We start from the raw sequence: 18,579 nt of genomic DNA on the forward strand, positions 1-18,579 counted from the left end.
CGAGACAGGTGCGGTCACGCGGATTTACTTGGCATTGTTATCTGATCATCCTGGCATCGTTTATCAGATGGAATGGCGAACATCAAACTCAAGAGCACCTTGGTTCGCATGATCACCCCTCAACAACACGATACTGCAATTCGCTACCGGCGTTTTGCCAACCACAGTTGCTCTCGTACCCCTAAGAAAAAAGCATGACTCTTGGACCCTGGTAGGATTACTTGGCCGGCACCCACCGCCTGTGGAATCGCGTGATGCATCTGATTGTCCCGCCTTGAAGCATCGCTTGTCCTTCTACACGACACTCGTCGCAGTCTCACCGTCACTATTTTGCAGACAGACGCACGATACTCTTATCTTCTCTGGCTCTTAAAGTATCCCTTTATTCCTCAAGCATCATGCATCTCCCTACGGCCCTGCTGTCCCTTATCTCCCTCGGTTCCGCCACCAACCTCCCCTCACCCCAGCGCCTCTTCACCAACCTCAACCAGCACGATGCCGGCTTCACGATCCCTACAGTCCACGAGTCTGCCGTCCAGGCGCGTCGTATCCTCCGCCTCGAGAGCATCGGCACCCTTTCCACCGTCTTCCCGACGTCTTCGCGCCACACCACCGAAGACCGGCCTTCTGTCGAAGGCGCGCCCATCGGTTTGATGGACTACTTCGGCGACTGCGAGCCTGACACCGGTAACCCCACCATTCTCGCCATCACGATTGCGACCTCCTTCAAGAACGTCGACGCCGGCTCCAACATCACATTGAGCATGCGATGGCACCCTCAGGACAACGTGTGGCGCAGTCCTGCATCGCTGCCTCGCTTCTCCCTTGTAGGACACTTGGAGGCAATCAGTGCCGATGACGCCAGCCATGCAAGCTTGGCAACTTGCTTCGTCAAGTATCATCCTGATTCTGCCTGGTGGCTGCCTGGAAACAGGATCCACCAGAGCAAGTGGGTGAGGCTTGTGGTTGATGAGGTGTACTGGATCGGTGGTTTTGGAGATCGTGCTTACATTGGATGGATCCCTACTGAAGACTGGTACAGTGTGACGCCTGAGGAGATTGAGGCTACCAGGCTTCCTGGTGAGAAGAAGAGCGGATGGAGCAGCTGGATGTCGTGGGTCGGCCTTGGAGACGAGGAGACCCTCGAATTATAAGTGAGAAGAGCATTTGTGGCTGGGTGCTTTCGTGATCATCGACTGGTTATAAGGAAATGAAAGTATCAGCTATGCATTCTGTAGAACGAAATATACGCGCTCGACCAGAACGTTCCGCCTTGCCTATGTCACACTTGTTTTCTTTTCAAGAGAGGGTGGATACGAGTGAGGATCCGCTAGATGTGAAATTGCAACAAGGAAATCGACGGTTCTCACCACACCAGAGAATCGCGTGCTCTGCATATCCTGATCTCACTTCAGGATCTATAGTTGCCTTAAAGACTTCTTCCCTGTGACCTCGCAATTCTGAAGCATCGAATACCTGGGTATTCATCTCCTCGACCTCGGTCTCTATCATGCCCTTTCCGCCAGTCGCTATCCGTGTTGTCACAGCGTGTATTAAACCACAACTTGCATACCTATAAATATGGCTGGATTTTCACATAAGGGACACTTCACCACGACCTAGAGGGATCATTAATCGCTCACGGATTACTCATTAGAGCCCTTAATCGGCTGACAAACGCAAACCTGCCTGAACCCCAAATCCCCACTGCAGATATTGACATGACACCAACGCTAATAACTACAAAGAAGTCCGAGTGAAACATTACACTGTGCCATAACATGTGCCTAGAGTGGCAGTGATTGTGGGGCTGATGAGAGAGTGCCGTCTGATGCTACTCAAACTAACTGTGATGTGTAGAGCTGCTGAGGGTATCGTTCGCGAAGACAAGCTCCAAGACCGTGTATCCAAGCATCTGCCAGACGTACTCAACAAATGTTCAGGCGTTGTGTACCCTCGTAGGTGGGAAAGTATACCGCCGATGATTCATAAGACCTGCCACCTGGCCTTGCCTCAAGTCCCGATTTTGTTGTCCTAGCCTAGCACCTCGATCATCGTTGCTTGTTTCTCGGGATCCTCAACTAGCATGGACTTGGCACGGCAGACATCCTCGACGATATCCACAACCTTACGGAAGCTTGATGCTGCACCCCGGCTCTGGGTAAATCGGGCCAGGCAAAGACTGGCTCGATTACCATGCTCTAGAACGACGAAAAGTTCGACAACAAAAGATACTGGCTTGATCTTGAGATCTATGTGGCAATTAAGTTAGCTTTGAGTACTTGCTGCGGCGACAATGTGAAAATGGGAGCATGTGGCCGCAGTGGAATACAGAACCCATGCCCCGATAGTTCAGTAGCTGAATGAACAAAGGATTAGAGAAGAGGGACTCACGATTTATTTTGTCCACACGGGCGTTGATGGTGTTGGCTTTGCGATCAAAGATCACATCACGAACGCCAAATCGCTGCCAGTCTCGCAGCAAGCGGACCAAATCCCCGCGAACTTTGCCCCGGCCTACGTGGAAGCAGAGAGTCTTAGCAGCAGGCTTGATGTGCAGGAAACGGGAAAGCCAATTCATCTGCACATCGGGCGGACCACCGCGGTTCACCGATTCGCTTGAGTCGAGCCCGATTCCATGACTGGAGAGGATGGACGATGAGCTAGAGTTGACTACATTACGGTGTTAATAGCATATAATGCGGTGGATGGGCTAACTCACGATCAAGTTCCATGGGGCCTTTGACCTTCTCCTCTTTCTTCTTGCCAAATAAACCAAAAAGACCTTTTCGCGGGCCGCTGTCGCTCTTAGCAGCAGCTGAACCTGTGTTGCGCATGGGAAACTCGCTGGTGTTGCTACCATCAGATTGCTTCGAGGCATGCTTAGTGGCCTCACTATGAGTGCCCAGCGTGGGGGAGGGGTCGTTCTTGATACGATCATCGAGGCCTTGCCAAGCTTCAGGAATCTGCAGAAGGGCGTTCGGCTTCTTTGTTTTGAGTTGTATGTCGGGCTTATCTTGCTGTTCTTTCTGTTCGGTGGTGCGACGAAACCATAGAGATTTCTTCTTCTTGACAATCGGCTGACTCTCAGATGTTGGATGGGATGTAGCATGCTTACGTGCAGCAAGTAAGTCTCTCTGCACGTCATGGTAGGATCGAACAGAATTCTGCGTGCTAGGTCCTGGCCATGGGACAGAAAGCGGTATCTCGTTTGTACACTTGGAAGAAAGGCTCGCGCCACTACGCTTCCGAATGTTCAGAGGTGCAATGCGATTCGGTGATTGGTCGACAATGCGAATTGTTTCTTGAGCTGTCACTGCACGTCGAGCTTGAGGCCTAACCGGATCAGTGACAGCTCGATAGTGAGGGCTATGGGTCATCTCAAACCCAGCTCCACCATCGACCTTCACCTCCTCTGGTATCACGTGCAAGGGTGCTATATGCTCTGGGGATCGAGCAGGGGCAGACACAACCCGCTTAGTATCAGCAGACGGCAAAATCAATCGATCCAGATGTTCGAGTACTTCAGTAAAGTGCTTCGTATTATCGCTGTCCTCTGTCAGCCGACGGGCAATGTCGTCTCGGGTCTCAACAAGCTTCCGGTGGAGGAATGTATTCGGCGTTTCTGTAGGAATCGGTGGAAGCGGTCGAGATGCAAGCATAGCTCTCTTATTTGGTGTAGCAATCGTGCTGCCGCCCGAATCTCGATTTGAGAACGAGGTAGGTGGCGTATCATAGTTGGAGAAAGTGCCATCTTGATAAGTGTCGGTGTGTGTGGTCCGTACACTTGAGCTCATGGAGGACCGATTGAAAGCCTCCTCCATGACCTTTCCGAGCTCAGTGCTGACCTTGCGCGCCTCACTCTGGATGTACTTGCTAGGACTCTCCGGCTTCCGCACTCGAAGGCGAGGTGCTCCTGTGCTTGCAGAAGCCCTGGACTTTGCTCGAGGCGTAGAGGAAGGTTGAATAGTACTCGATCGAGGCGAAGACCCATAGGAGCCGATCGATTCCTGTTGAAGATCGAATGACCGATTCGATGTGTACGGGACTGCTCCCGTCTCTGTTGTGCTTGCGGTCGCGACCGATCCTCGACGGTGCAAATGTGAGAAGCTGACGCCTCGCCTACCAATACCACCAGCTCGAGCAACGACAGGGGGGCTGCTTGGCCAACAAGAACTTGCGAATGACGACCGTGAGACAGAGCCGGCGTGTACAGATCGCTGTGATGGGGTGGTGTGTTTGGATGAGCTGTGAGAGACCGCAGAACTACGCTTAGAATTCCGAAGAGCTCGAACACGCAACGAGCTTCCCGTATGATGACCCAGAGCTGTAGTTGGTCGAAGACTACGACTGCTGTTACTGTTCCTGCGGCGGACAGTAATATTGGGATGTGCAGCTCGATCTGGGAGGATCGGTTGCCGCGAAGCGCGAAAGGGGTCATAGCTGGCTTCTGATGCAGGCGATTCGTAAAAGCTATGCTTGGAATACATGTGCTCGTTGTTCAAGATCGAATACCCAGACTGAGACCGTTTGTGCTTCTGCTTTGGCATATGTTCTATGTCCTCTTTTGTCGGGTCGCGACGAACATTGTGATGGTGATCGCTGTTCGAATGCGCAATTGGGTGGTGAGCACTTGGTTGATAGTTTTCGAGCTGATCTTGTTGGTACTTCTGAAGCGCGGAGTAGAAGTACTTTTCCTGGTTTGCTCTGATGTAATCGTCAGCAAGGCATCATGTTATATGCTCTGGATGTAAACTTACTCTCTGCTCATGAGGCGTTGAATGATGACTTCTTCTTTCTCGCTGTGCCAGAGAGTGCGAAGGTACCGCAAAATCTCGCGATTAATTGTCGTGCGCTCTAGAGTTTCCCAGCTTGCGATCGATGGCAGCGGCCCTGTCCAATGACTGGCCGAGGTATTGTCTCCAACGAAGTTCAGCTCTTTGCTGAACTTGTGTAGAAAGGGGTGGTTCCAGATCTCTTCCAAACCCACTCGACGTTTCGGGTCAGGAATTAGAATGCGTCTGATCAAGTCAGTAGCCTCGCGTGACAAAGTATCCGGCATCACGTATTCGCCCTTCTCGATTGCTTTGAACAGGTACTTGAGATCTCTGTCCTCACCAGAGTAGTTGAAGGGTGGGGTGCCGGTAAGTAGAACGTATAGGATGACTCCGCAGCTCCAAACATCGGCTTTCCCACCGTCGTACGCTGTAGTCTTGATGACTTCGGGTGCTGCATAGTGAGGACTTCCGCAGGGTGTCGTCAACTTCTTGCCGTTCGGCTGTAATGCTGCCATGCCAAAGTCAACCAACTTTACCGTCATTGTTTCCCGATCTAACAGAATGTTCTCCGGCTTGAGGTCGCGGTGATGGATACTGATCCGATGGCAGTAGATCAAGGCCGCAATGATTTGGCGGAAGATGTGGACAACATGGATCTCGATCAATCCGCCTTGCTCGTGAATGTAGCTGAATAACTCGCCGCCTTCAACGTACTCCATGATGAGGTAGCTGTGTCACGTTAGATATAATTCACGATCACTGCCAGATAAACTTACAGCTCATCCCGGTTCTCCCAGATGTCGTATAGACGAACGATGTTTGGGTGATCGAGCAACTTCATGATACAAATCTCACGCTCTAAGCCGAATGGGATAAGCTTGCCATCGGGATGCAGTGTCGGATCCTGCTCTGCACTTTGGATCAGGTTTGCTAAACTTAGCGCTCGCACCTTCTCTGCCGTAGTCTTGGATATGATCTTGGCGGCTCCAAACTGGCCGGTCATGCTGTGCCTGACCAGACGCACACGTGAGCACCCTCCACGACCGATAGTCCTGCCAAGCTGCCATGGCCCAATGTGTGTTTTCCGGCGGCGATTGGTGTTTGACGCGTTGGTGCTGGTATTGGAAATGGTAGAGTCGCGTTTAGGAATGTGTGGACGCGTCTCGTGAGCAAGCACAGCAGAGAGGCGCTTGTTCTCTGGCGTAGCTGATGACTGCTCATGGTGCACGCCGAGCGTGCCATTCGGTACTATCGACTCATTATGGGGTAGGGATTTAGATGGAGGAGTTGTGTGCTCGAAAGTATGCTTCTCGCTCTGCCGCTGAGCGCGAGAATTCTCATTTGCACGGTGAATGCCGTCACCGAGAGCGCGTCGATGCGTTGGTGGGCGGCCATGGCGGCCGTGTTCCATAGCGCGTTTGTGCTTGTCGCGTCAAGGCGAAGTCGCCACGACAGCTTTGAGATTAGTTGGCTGAAATGATGGCCCAAGAATGTACAGTTAGAAAGGATGCGCGGCGAGTTCGAGCACCGAAGATAGAGTAATGCTGCCAGTGGTAGCAGTGATGGTCGCGGTCGTGCTGTCAGAGCGCGTCTATACCATGGCAGGGTCGCCGTGTTGTGTTGTTTGGTATCTGCTGTTGACACTGAGGGCGCCGGACAGTCGACAGACTGCTGTTTGCTTAACGGTGCCGATAAAGGAAGGGCGGCTAGCTGTGCAGGTGGAATTGAAAACTACTCAACGACCAAAAAGCCGACAGATTCTGAATGCACGCGGTAGAGAAGCTCGAGGGGCGGTTGTGTGCAAGCTTGGGAGGGGAAGGGAAACGCAGCGCACGGGCCGGCTTGGAAAGAGCGGCGCCAGCAGAAGGTGCTCTCGAACCCCGTCAGAAACAAGAGAAGGCACAGAAAGCCGTGTGAGCAGAGAAGTCGCATGCTTGCCGGACTCTTGGCAGGTCGATACTGAAAACCCCGATACTGAAGAATGTGCCAAGATAGAAAAGGTGGAGATGACATGTTTGGGGCTGTGTACCAAAACAGCAGAAGGGAATGAGTCGGCTGGACGATTGAAGAAATGAATGAAGAGGCCTAACCGAAGAAATGAATTCTTCCTACCATGTATACTACTATCGACTTTCTGGACTGGTGGACGGCTGCTGCGCCCCTTGCGTGAAGGTTTGCACCTTGCAGCAACAAGACCGCGTGGCAAGCGCATCTTCTAAGCTTATGAGTCGACCCAAAGAAAGCTATAGGCCTGTAGACAGTTGGGTGTAGCTACTCTAATTGACCAAACAGTCTCATCTTTCGCAGGCAACCATGTGCAGTCGAGCTGTTCAGTCCTATGCGCAGTTGTCCAGAAAGTATGTCAAATACGACGAATGTCGCAGAGTCTGGCGAGTAGAACATGAAAACCAAGGATGGCTGATGTAACAGAGCTGCGGCCGTTAGGAGATGGGATGGAAGTGAAGAGTGATGAGGTGAAGTGTGAGAAACGGAACGCACTGATGTTGCGGGGCGGAGACAGGTATCGGCTAGCGCACCAAAGTCGCGGGACACTCACAGGCTGTGAATAGACTGTGAGTAGCTATCTGCGCAAGACTCTTGACGTATACTCTCCTGCTTCTGGAATACACCGCATATTCTATGGCATCACTTGCGGACTAGTGACTTCATCTGTGACGCATTCATCACGCAGGACATTGTGCAAGGCAAGCAATTAGAGAGAACGGCAATCGTAACATGTATTCGGCATCGTAGCACCTTTTGGCCCCTGTACTCTGATCTCTGGCCCTTTGCCACACAGGTGCCTACCGTCGTCTCTGACCCTTATGCACATTATAACCAAGAGGCCGTTTGCGGCTTCCGGCCCCGGATCCGACCGATTTCCGATATTGCCGCCTCCAACGCTGCCTATGCACGCGAAAAGAACGCTCTTTGCACATACCTAATACAACCCCTGACAACCGAACAAAGGTATCCGCATTCGAACAAAAAAAGGAACATGAACATGATCGCATGCTATACCCGCAAACGCCACAGATACTAGTTTCCAAGCGTATCAAGGGTAGTCCAATACGTAACAAGCAGACGACGTAGTAAATCGTGAACCAATGGCTGCACAGCGAACGTAGTGATGTCGTAAAAACGTGCGCTGAAACCATAATGACAAACACAGAAAGGGTATTTAATACAAGAGAAGTGAAGAAGGCTGAGGCGTGCGCCTCATGTAAATACGGCGAAGGCACTAATGGTGTGCCTTCGACTCGACAGCTTCCGACTTGGGCGAGTGGCTTTCTCGCTTCGTGTCATCGCTGTTCGCAGCAGCCTTGCCGCAGCCTTTGACAAGAATATGGCGCTGTGTGAGGTTAGCATACATGCACTGACTTTTTCGTGCAGAGCAACATACCTTCAAAGCATCTTTTCTCGAGAAGCTCTTGTCGCAGTGGGTACAAGGGAAAGGCTTGACTGCCAAGTGGATCCTCTTGTGCCGCTTCAAGTCGTGGTTGCGGTTAAAACTCTGCGGGCACTGGTCGCACTTGAATGGTCGGTCATTCGAAGCCGCCTGCTGGTGAGGGTTGTGGCCTTGCATAAAGTGAGGCATCTGGGCTGCGTGCCCGCTGTTGAAACTAGGCATCATTCCGGGGTGTACACCAACCAAGGCCAGCCCGCCGTTTGGGTTTTGAACGTTTGAAAAGACAGGAGCTGGTCCTGGCGCATATGCTGATGGCGGTGGTCGTTGGTAGTAGGACGGGGGTTGCGCTGGGTTATTCGATGGTACAGTAGGCATCTGCCCCTGCGACACCGCTGGCGACATTCTGGACATGGAGCCCCCTGCGCTGATCGGGCTCTGGCTATGCTGCTGAATCGGCGATGGCCCGGTCGAATATGGGAAGTTTGAATGCTGAGGCGTTCCCGATGGCTGGTAATTGTAAGTTGGTGTAGGAGGGTGTGGTGGCCTGAAAGTGTCCTGTGGCAATGCTGGCGACTGGTGAGGTGCTGATGATGATACAGGCGTTTGTGCGCCTAGCATATGGTGAGGCTGGTGGTGGTGGGCAGGCATCGACGGCATATGCGATGTGCTAGATGATGGCGTAAATGGTGGCAGTTGGTTGTTCATCTCATAGGGCGGTGGGTTCAGCCCTTTGTGGTGTAAGTCTTGGTGGCCCAGCTGATAATCTCCGCGCAGTAGAGAAAACTTACCTCGGCTTTGCTGACTATATTGGTTTTGCTGAGACTGTGTGTGTTGGTAACCGTACGATGGCTGTTGTGTAGGTGGAGAGTAGATGTGGTTGTAGTTCTGGGGGTAGGCCATCGTTGTTGAGGCTGCGCCGCTTGTCGACACTCCAGACGAAGGGCTTATCACGTCGCCGTGGACAGTGCTCGGCGGTGTGAGAAGGTTGCCAACACTAGCGATAGTTGTTGGCGCCTGTGACGACTGCGAGACGGTACCGTGGTTAGTGAACGGATATTTGTGCATTGGCGGAGGTGGAAGTTCGAAGCTACCCAACTGAGCAGCATGAGGCCTCCGCTGCGCAAAGCTGGGAGGCGCACCCATTGGGTCAGACCCAGGATGCATAGAAGCCGGGTGAGCCACTGCAGCAGCCACGTTGGCGGTTGTGTTCCGGTAAGGTCCTGATGACCTACCAGCGTCGGATGGAGAAGGAGTTGGAAGTGCCTGCAGCTGTGACGCTGCAAAAGGCGGACTTGAGAAATGAGCACCGGACCAATATAGCCCACGTGTAGGCCGGGGTTGCTCCACGAAGGGCGATCGGCTACTTGTAGCTCAGAGGCGTAATGTGGAAAGAAGGATGTCTAGTCGAGGGGGACAAAGTGCTGATGTTATGCAGGTAGTGGAGGGAAGGCGATCTTGTAGAAGGTTGCTGTGAGCACGAATACCCGCCTGGTCCAAAGAGTCTGCAATGGTACTCCTGGCTAGTGTCTTGTTGCTCAGACGGCGACTGGCAGGTCCGAAGCCCGATGAAGCTTTACTTGGTGAACGGCCCTCGAAATGGTACCTGCGCTGGTTCAGGTAGGCAGTGATACCAACAAATGCAGGCCTTGCCAAAAGATCGCTAGGGAGTCTCAGTCGCTGCCTGGTAGAGATGATGGTCGCCGTCGCAGGCCGAAGCAGAAGGGCGCACAGGTGAGCAAAAGCAGATACTCGTGGAACCGTGGTGACCTCCGAGGTGGAGCGTTCGGTAGGGCCCGGTTTCCTGGTTGCGCAGACGTAGTGCCACTGAGGCGGTAGTACAGGCTGTGTGAAAGATGGGTTTCGGTCAAGACGGTGGTGCTCCTACTATGACCGTGCTGGGTTTGTGGACCGACGGGCGCTGTTTTGGCTGGTAGTCAAGCTTCTGGTACTCGAACCAGGGCGCTGGGACGGCGTCGACTTCCGCGTTGAGAAATAGGCGCAGACGGGGTTGTCCTTGTGAGCGTCCACTGCAGCGGCGTTGCAGGATCTGGTGTTGCACGTTGATGGCGAGAGCCACTGATCCTGGGGTAGAGGGACAGTGAACCTCAAGAGCTTTTGGTGGTGGAGTTTGAGGCGCGCGGAGCGGCGATCACACCTTGTTAAGCTCAGTACCTGGGCGCCCTAGCAGAGTAATGGCGGAGAAGGCTGGAACCTGGGTGGATTGAGGCTTTGTTAAGTTACCGCGAGCGAGTGGAGAGCACTGGTCACGTATATGTATGGCAGGCTAAGGGTGTCTGGCAGGCTAAGGGTGTCAGGGTTGGCGGGTTCGCGTGGCTGACTGGCGTTCCTCTACTCAAGGGCCCAACCAGGCGATAGGGTTAGTCCGAGCGTTATGAGGATCTGGATCGGGAGGGAGATGAAATGGCACGAGAGCAAGCCTCAGGTGAGCGGGCGGGAACGCTATGAACAGGCGCACTTCTGCAGATTTGGGCATCGTAAACGAGGCACGGCAGAAGGAAACGCAGCGAATAAGAAATTCACCACACCGTTCAGGCGTGGTTTAGAGAACCAGACAAGCATGGATCCGCCGACAACAATGCGCTGCCGGGGTGAATGCACGCACCAGGCGACCACAGACCCTGGCCACTGGCTGTCTGTCGGGCTCTGTTGGCGTGCGGGACGGCTTGGACCAGAACAGTGGAGGAGGTGTCGCTTGCGCCGGCCCGGAGACGTGAAAGCACTCTGATGCTGAGCTGTTTGGTGGACAGTCGCTCTCGCCGCAGCTTCTTTGTTCTGCGACGTCCTCCCTGCCCGAGGCCTTACATACAGAGCAGCGTGGCAATGATGCGGCTCTCCTGACCCGGGCTCGCGGCATGACAAGAGACAAACAGGACGAGGTGCTTTTTCGTCCATGGCCCAGGGCCAGGTACCAAGGGTAAGGAGCCTGCAGGAAGAAGTCTAGCATGTGTCGGGTCTGGCGCCTACGAGACGACAGCGACTGGGCCTGCACGGACCAATGAATCTGGTCTGGCCCAGCAAAGACAAAGGCCTACCACAGCAACCGCCTTCCCTCCTTTGTCCAAGCTCGCCGTTCACAAGGCCCAGTCCCCGTTTGCTAGTTGTGCGGATCGCCCTCGATGCAAGCTGGCGGTGCAAGCAAGCGTTGTAGACAAGGTGCGCGACGAACATCACCAACGTGCATCACCAGCAGCGGACCCGACCCCAGCGTCTATTCCTCCATGAGTGCGTGATCACCCTGCGATCCTCGCTGCCAATGCTCCAGAGTTTCGGCGACCAATGCAGCAACCGTGCCCCCTTCCTGCTGCCAGGCTAGCTGACAACAGACGCTTGAGGTCCAGCTGACGCTAGCCGAGTAGGAGTATGAGTGCGAGCTGCACATGATTGATGATTGATTGATTGACCTGCCTGCGCTTAAGCAGGCGTAGCGATGGCGGGGACAAAGAGCAGTGCTTGTTCGATCGCCCGCTGGAGCTCAACTAGCATCCACTCCCTACACATTACCATGCTGCCCCAATGCGCAAAAGATCAAAGACGATCCAGCACCAGCAACGTCATACGCCCGGAGAGTGCTTTTTGGCCCGAAACATGCACTGATTAGCATTTGCAGCTGGCTCGGTGGCAGCTATAATTAGCGAGACTGTTGTATTGATTGCGGCACGTGTGCTTCTGAAAGGGCAAGACCCGCGGGCGTAAGCAGCGAGCGCGCGGTCCCTGCTCGCCCTCATCTCTCTTACGCCTGTCCCGTCGCACGGCTTGCGTTGGTAGGGTGGATCTCCACGTGGAAGTGCAGGCGTGCTGTGGATTAATTCTCGGTTCATTATCTTGCGCGCGTCTGATCTGGTGTCATCATGCCGTATTGGGACGGTGTCGATAATGCTCTAATGGGTGCGTCCCAACCACCAGGCGTGCCATTTTCAACCACACACACCCGCTCAGGTGTACGGGGCGCCTGTCGACGCTCGCTGACAGCTGCTGTAGACTGCGCGCTGGAGCGGTGGGGGCGCTGCCTGTGCATGGACTGACGTCTGGTGCATGCTGTGTCGTCCAGCGCGTACCGACTGCCCGGGTGAGACTCTCGCGGCAGAAACAGACGACATGGACCTGGGGACCTCTCCGCCGTCGATCGAGTGCTGGATTCGTCCCAGGCCGTGCGTGAGGCTGCTGCCACAGACCGCACATTTGGGGCAGCCATGGCCGGCGCCAGCCTGCACTGGGCGCGCTGCAGAGCCAAGGCGGTGCATAGTGCAGCAGAGATCTGTAGCCGCAGCCGTGCCGGCCTGCCTGGGTCCTGAGTCCACACGTTGACGAGAGGCGTGTGGGCTTGCTGGCTGTCCCCGTCTCGGGACCCGGTAGGCGTCTGCAGCATGGGACCGCCCCTGACGACTCTGCGAGCGCTGTATCTCGACATTTGTCGAGCAACCGCCTAAACCAGCACAAGGCTCTGCAGCAGAGACACGGGTCAGTCCTTCATCTCGCAGCATGCTCTGTTACGCAACACGGCCAATGCAGGTGTCGTGTAATCCTGGGCGCCGTTGCCCAATAGAGACAGCTGTCAAGCGAGAGGGCCCAGTCAATCGTTTGCACGTCTCCGCTGGAGGCAGTTGTGCTGAGGCCGACCGGCCCTTCTCAGCGCGCTTGCGCTTCGAGGAAAGCTGCTCGTTGAGTCCCACGGCTATCTGGATCCTGCCCCATGGTGCGATCAGACACGGCGCCGCTATTGCAGAGCCGGGGGGCTGCTAGGGCGGCCAACTCGCATGCCCATCCTGGGAAATGACTTCTGACCCTTCTGCCGGTTCTCGCGCACCAGTTTGATTGCTGCCAATCTCGTCCAGTGAAAGTGCACGACGGACTCCGTTCTCGCCTTATCCGTACGTACCCCGCCATGCCGTCACGGGCGGTGGCCGTGTCAGCCCTGTGCGTTGCTTGCATTCCATCAATCATCATGCACACTGTCCGGACATCAGTGAACATCGCAATCCCTTGAGAATGCAACGAGCGACTCAGGGCCACGCTTTCGCCAACGTTGCTCAACGTTGTCCTCACGCCTGCACTCTGCGTTCCTGCCAATCCGCTTCTCGCACTCTCAGACATCGACTGTGGCGGCGTCCTCCACACAACGCTGTGTTGCGCTAGGATCTTGCCCGTTACTCTGCCAGATCTTTGCGATCAGAAGCGTTCGGAGCGCCCGAGTCCCCACAGTCGGCTCTCTGTGACACGCGGGCTGCACACGTTAGTTTTTGACACGCCCACAACGTTAGCGTCCAGCAAGCTTCAGCCTAGGCCTCGCAAATCCCTGGTTCGGAAACCTCGAGCCTCGACCCGACGACGCCCGACCGTGTTGCTGGAAACATTGGCTGCACAGTACTGCGTGGGCGAAGGAGATCCTCAAGTCGCTTCACCACCATCTAGGCTGCGGCGGCCACGTTTTGAGCCTCTTCCACCTGTTCATGATGCTGCAGCTGCCAGGCTACCACTGTCCCTGCACAACATAACAGTTCGACGCACGCACTGCCTGGCTCAAGCCGAACGACTCCAGTGTCCACGGCCGGAGCTCTGCGCTCTTCGCCATTGTGGCTCGAAACGAGCAAGTACACTTGCTGTCACGCTCAAGCATGCTGCGTCCATGGCACACTCGACCTGCACCATCACTAAGCTGAGGCCCTAGTAGACTGTTATTCCTTGTACTTTTGGCCTCGGCAGCTCTTTCTCCTGCATGATGCAGACTGAAATTGTGCTTATCCTCACAAATGCCGTCCAATGGCGATGTGGCTGAGGGGCCCTCGCCAAAGACTGCCATGGCTGGGATAATCGCGACGTGCGTCGAGCACGTTTGAGCCGTTCATCGCTTACAACCGTCCGTCGTCGTGTCCAAGCGTCCAGAGCATGAGTTAAACATGCACTTCGCGATTCACTAATTGGATGGCATAAACAAATTTCTCCCTGTGAGCGGCCAGATCGAGTCTCAGCTTCTCGGTTTTTTTGCTGTTCTTCAGCCGCGGAGTGCGCCCCTAAAACTTGACTCTGCTAACTTCGTTATGCGCGCCTGTTAGCGCGCCTTGCGTTGGTACCGGAATTATTCTTGCAGCAGATCAATATCGCTAAGACGGTGGGTGGGGCGTCCTGATTCTAAACCGGCCATCATCATCATCAACAGAGTTTTGATGTGCAGTCTGTACCTGCGTCACTGCTTCAAAGTCGAGCACCAATCTTTGTGGCGGACGCCAACAGCGCTCCGCATTGGAGATCCCGTTAATCGTTGCCAGCCGTGTCGCTCATTACCTGAACCAGTAAACGCCAGTTATCGTGCCAGCTAAGCTCGACGCCAGGAAAGCCATCCCGTCTGGATCGTGCAGACCTGGGATCACGATGCACGCAGGGAGTTCCTAGTCTGTAACGCGTCGTCGCGAGACACTCGACCCCTGCTGTCGACCCAAGCTGCAGCGCAACAGAAGTGGAATACCATCGTTAGGTCCCAGAAGATTCACTTCATACTGCCCAGTCACAGCATCTCTGCCCGCGCGCGCTTCGTACAGCGAGTACCTCTGGCGACGGACGGTCTGCACTTTGGTGCGCAGGTGGGAACTGGAGCACAACCCGTGATACGTGTGCAGCACGCGCCATCTTACCGCCCATCTCAACCATATTGACCAATATGAAACCGCAAAATCGCACTACCAGCTGCAGAACTTTTCCAATGAGCTTACAACACACCCAGTATGTTTTCTCTTGCATCATAGATCACACCAGTCGGGGTACGCTTGGTAGGCTGAGCAATCACGCACACCGACCGCAGACTGACATCCTGCACCTAGTTCTTCTACCACACTACGTACATAGAGTAGAGCGGGAGAAACAAAACACTGCACAACGACCCGTTACTGGGTTTGCAGCCTTCTTTGAAGCTTCTCGTTCGTACATGTATTGATCAACACATTGCAAAAGATCGAGTCAAGGAAACTTTGTGTGACACATGATTCTTGCATGACTCTGCACTTTGGGTCATACACTTGTTTTACTTTTTAGCTTCGAATCGCTCATCTGCGTGAAATCTGCTGACCGTCTTTCGGCGCGTCGCCCTCACTTCCGTAAGTTTGCTTTACTTACGTGGGGTTGCTTTGGACCCCAAAAGAAACAATCACAAACCTATGCTGGCGATATCAGCGGCAAGCTTCAGCAAGACTCTAGGTAAAAGCTAGAATTGAAATTGGCGTCTTGCATTTGCCTCGATCGACAAGGTCCCGGGCCACAAGGTCAAGGTCCATCACCAAGCGGTACCGGATCAATGGTCAATCAACGAAAGCATACGAAGATGTATACGAATCAGCGTTGGGGCAACTTGTGCACAGCTCTGGATTACTTGGGACTAGCTGCATTTGCTTGTTGGCGTATGGAGCTACTGATTCTTTTCAGCCGTCGGACAGGGTCCGGTGCAATATCTGTTGCTGTCAAATATGATAACCTTTTGATTGTATCGGCATCGAAGCTTGCAGACACGCTCATATCCGACATTCTTGTTGGAACCGACCCGAGTACGGAGTCCTATTGATTTACACGGTTATCGAGGCAGCTGACTGGTACCCTGTCTACCAAAAATAAACAGATGACTGTAAATACGGTAGCGATAAAGCTGCCAATGGTGATGGTGGAATGCCAAAACTCGTTACCAGGCACCTTTGCCCCTGACTCAGATGTGCGAACCTCTCTCGACGGTCTTACAACATGTTCTGCGATTACAGTGCAATGTGTCACTTCATGGTACTCTGACCAGTAACGAGATACATCTCCGAAGGCTCTTTTCCAACAAGGACATTGACTGAAGTCGCTATTGTTACAGGGCCTCATTACAGCCGCACGGCTGACATTAGGACGTCTGTTACACCGATTGGCTAGCATTAACGACAGTCTGGATGCGTTACTTACGAGATAGTAGTGTCCGGGCGTTGTAGAGATTGTCAAAGAAAGCCATGGCGCATCTTGTATTACGGGAGAACCTACGAAGAGCTTTGCTTGTCAGAGACCCTATTGAATGGTGGTTTTCCCTCTCCCGAACCGTCCACATCGCTGTAACACCACACCGAGACAACTCCAATGACACAATAGTCGATGCACCGCGTCAAAGCGCTGGGTGCCCTTGAAGTAAGACACCAGCTCGACATTTGACAGAGCCTCATGTCGTCAACGTTGAGCCACTGACAAATGCCGGGCATTTCGAGTAGCACGAGCGCCGTTCGCATAGATCACATGAACTTACGAATCAGAACAGTGATGTGGCACCGAGTACACGGATCTGACACCCATCATGCCGATACATGATTTGGAAGACGCTGTGGGCGCCGTACAAGCATCTCGGTCTTGTACAACTTGACCTCTCCCGGTGTTTCTTCAAGCCTTGCTTTTGGGTTTCGCTAAAACATCCGAGCTTTCGTCAACATGACCAGAAATTTGCAGAATTCTAAGTTCTGTTCGTTACCAGACCAAGTAGAACGCCAGGGCTCGGTGAACTGCAACATGTCAACACATATGTGTTGATGGAATAATCTGAAATGAACAACATAAACAGTGGAAGCTTCTGAAACATACAATTTAGGTGACCAAGCTGTGAATCCACCATTGTAGCAATGCCTTGGCTTCCCGAGTTCTGATTTGCAGCAATCCACAAAGCGTCGGCACGATGTATCTGCCCGACGCATTACCCAAATGCATGAAATCATTTGCGGTGTCTATAGCTTCTGGAGATCTTTGAGTCTTTGACGAGCAAAAGTATGGGAGACGGCCCGTGACGACAAGACGTCGCAACGTTCACCTTTCGGGCTCACTATGTGGCAACAATATCCTCTCGTTGGGCAGCGTAGCCTGCAACTACTGATTGAAAACATCATGTCCCTCTTCATGGGTTTGTGGTTTTCTCTCCAACCGACATACCATCTGAAAGCATGAAGTCATCAGGTACGGTGCAGCAGCTGATAATGCAGCATCAGCAAACAACACTAGCCATGAAGCCGAAAACTGCAAGAATATCTAGTATTAGAAGGTCGCGACAGCAGTGAGGTGCTTACAGATGCGGTACCTGCAACAAGTACACCCTACTCATAAAGCGCATGCACTACCAACACACCTTTTATAAATACAAACAGGACTTTCGTTAAAATCGTTGTCAACTAGGGCACACCCCTACGAACACGAAATGGCTTGGATAATATAGGTACGCAGTATGATCACAGCAAAAAAGTTGCTGTGTAATTGATCACTTCGCAAGTTGTACCGTAGTATACTATAGGGAGCAATCCACACCGAGATATTGTGGTCAATTACCGCATGGTGACCATTAAGTGGTGTGCAACGCGTAACAGTGACGGATCTACTGGTTTACTGCGCTGCACAGTATACCTTATTGGAATGTTTCAGCTTTTGGATGAGCTGATTAAATATGCTGATGCGTTTTTTCAAAATATATTCCAACGTTCGAGCTGTCACCACGTGAGAGTAATCCAGTATGGATGCATCCCGTTGAGTCGCTACCTCTACATTTCTTGACCTGACCTTGGAGACTGATAGCGGCTGCAAAACATCGTCTCGTGTAATACAGAACGCTGTTAGGGTACTGATCTACCCGTATCGTCTTCGGTCTATGGCAATGTGGTTTCAAGAAAACTTCGGCGCGTGACTCTCACCCTTTAAAGTGCTCATATCACTTGTGAATTGCAAGCATGTATATAGCATGGGACAACAGTCACGCAAGAGTATGACGCCCTGATATCTCGAATTAACTAGCTACTTCCTGGTCAACAAACTGTGACTGCGAAGCTCCATGCAACGCTTCAGAACATGTAGCCTCTGTCTATCATCCAGTCCCAGACAATAGCCTCAACTTAGGTCTGACAAGTTATCCATTGCGTAGGTCCACAAAGCACTCGAGCGGAGTTTCGCACCCTCATCAACCACGCCAAAGATTTCCAGACATCCACTCGCGACTCGCTTGCAGACCTTGCGCTCACACCGACAGTCTGGGAAATGAAAACACCGCACGTCTCAGACCCTGGCCCAAAAACTTCACTTGATATACCCGTGCCTGCACCAAATATTGAGCCCTTGGTGTTTGTCCTATCAATAGAGAATCTCGACCAGGTCGTTGCACTACAACATGCTGCATGCAGTACGAGAAATTTGAGGGTCACAGGAGAAGCATCAGGCACTGGGGTTGGGACATAGTGGCAGGGAAGACTGCAATTCAGTGCTGTGTACGATGAGGCGTGGCGCAACATCAAGAGTGTCCTTTGAGGGGCGTTGTGGAGTCGCTCAGAACCGACATGGGTTGGCAGAAGAGACCAACGGTGATTCAGTATCCTAAATTTGTAGTGATTATTTAAAGGG

The 18,579-nt window shown here is 53.1% G+C and overlaps 3 protein-coding genes across 3 annotated transcripts; 1 reads left to right on the forward strand and 2 right to left on the reverse strand.

Annotated features, from left to right (window-relative positions):
• The first annotated feature begins 98 nt into the window (after positions 1-98).
• Positions 99-1,353, forward strand: C7974DRAFT_400934 (pyridoxamine 5'-phosphate oxidase-domain-containing protein). The gene has a single exon (XM_046142552.1). It carries the CDS (start codon positions 399-401, stop codon positions 1,152-1,154), a length of 756 nt encoding a protein of 251 aa, XP_045994095.1. The 5' UTR covers positions 99-398; the 3' UTR covers positions 1,155-1,353.
• A 280-nt stretch (positions 1,354-1,633) lies between these two features.
• Positions 1,634-6,189, reverse strand: C7974DRAFT_341740 (uncharacterized protein; the record flags this gene model as incomplete). Its single annotated transcript, XM_046139282.1, has 5 exons — positions 1,634-2,252; positions 2,395-2,673; positions 2,723-4,707; positions 4,761-5,507; positions 5,555-6,189. The coding sequence occupies 5 exons, from the start codon at positions 6,187-6,189 to the stop codon at positions 2,035-2,037; spliced, it is 3,864 nt and encodes a 1,287-aa protein (XP_045994096.1). The 3' UTR covers positions 1,634-2,034.
• Positions 6,190-8,019: 1,830 nt separating this feature from the next.
• Positions 8,020-9,351, reverse strand: C7974DRAFT_318124 (uncharacterized protein; the record flags this gene model as incomplete). The annotated part of the gene is made up of 2 exons (XM_046138636.1): positions 8,020-8,130; positions 8,182-9,351. 2 exons carry the CDS (start codon positions 9,349-9,351, stop codon positions 8,020-8,022), a joined length of 1,281 nt encoding a protein of 426 aa, XP_045994097.1.
• Positions 9,352-18,579: the final 9,228 nt, after the last annotated feature.

Source organism: Boeremia exigua (genome assembly GCF_020726555.1).
Source record: "Boeremia exigua strain MPI-SDFR-AT-0100 chromosome Unknown C7974scaffold_10, whole genome shotgun sequence".
Taxonomy (NCBI): Eukaryota; Fungi; Ascomycota; class Dothideomycetes; order Pleosporales; family Didymellaceae; genus Boeremia; species Boeremia exigua.

Coding starts and splice junctions, on each gene's coding strand:
- C7974DRAFT_400934 (XM_046142552.1), top strand. CDS start 399: ATGCATCTCCCTACGGCCCTGCTGTCCCTTATCTCCCTCGGTTCCGCC.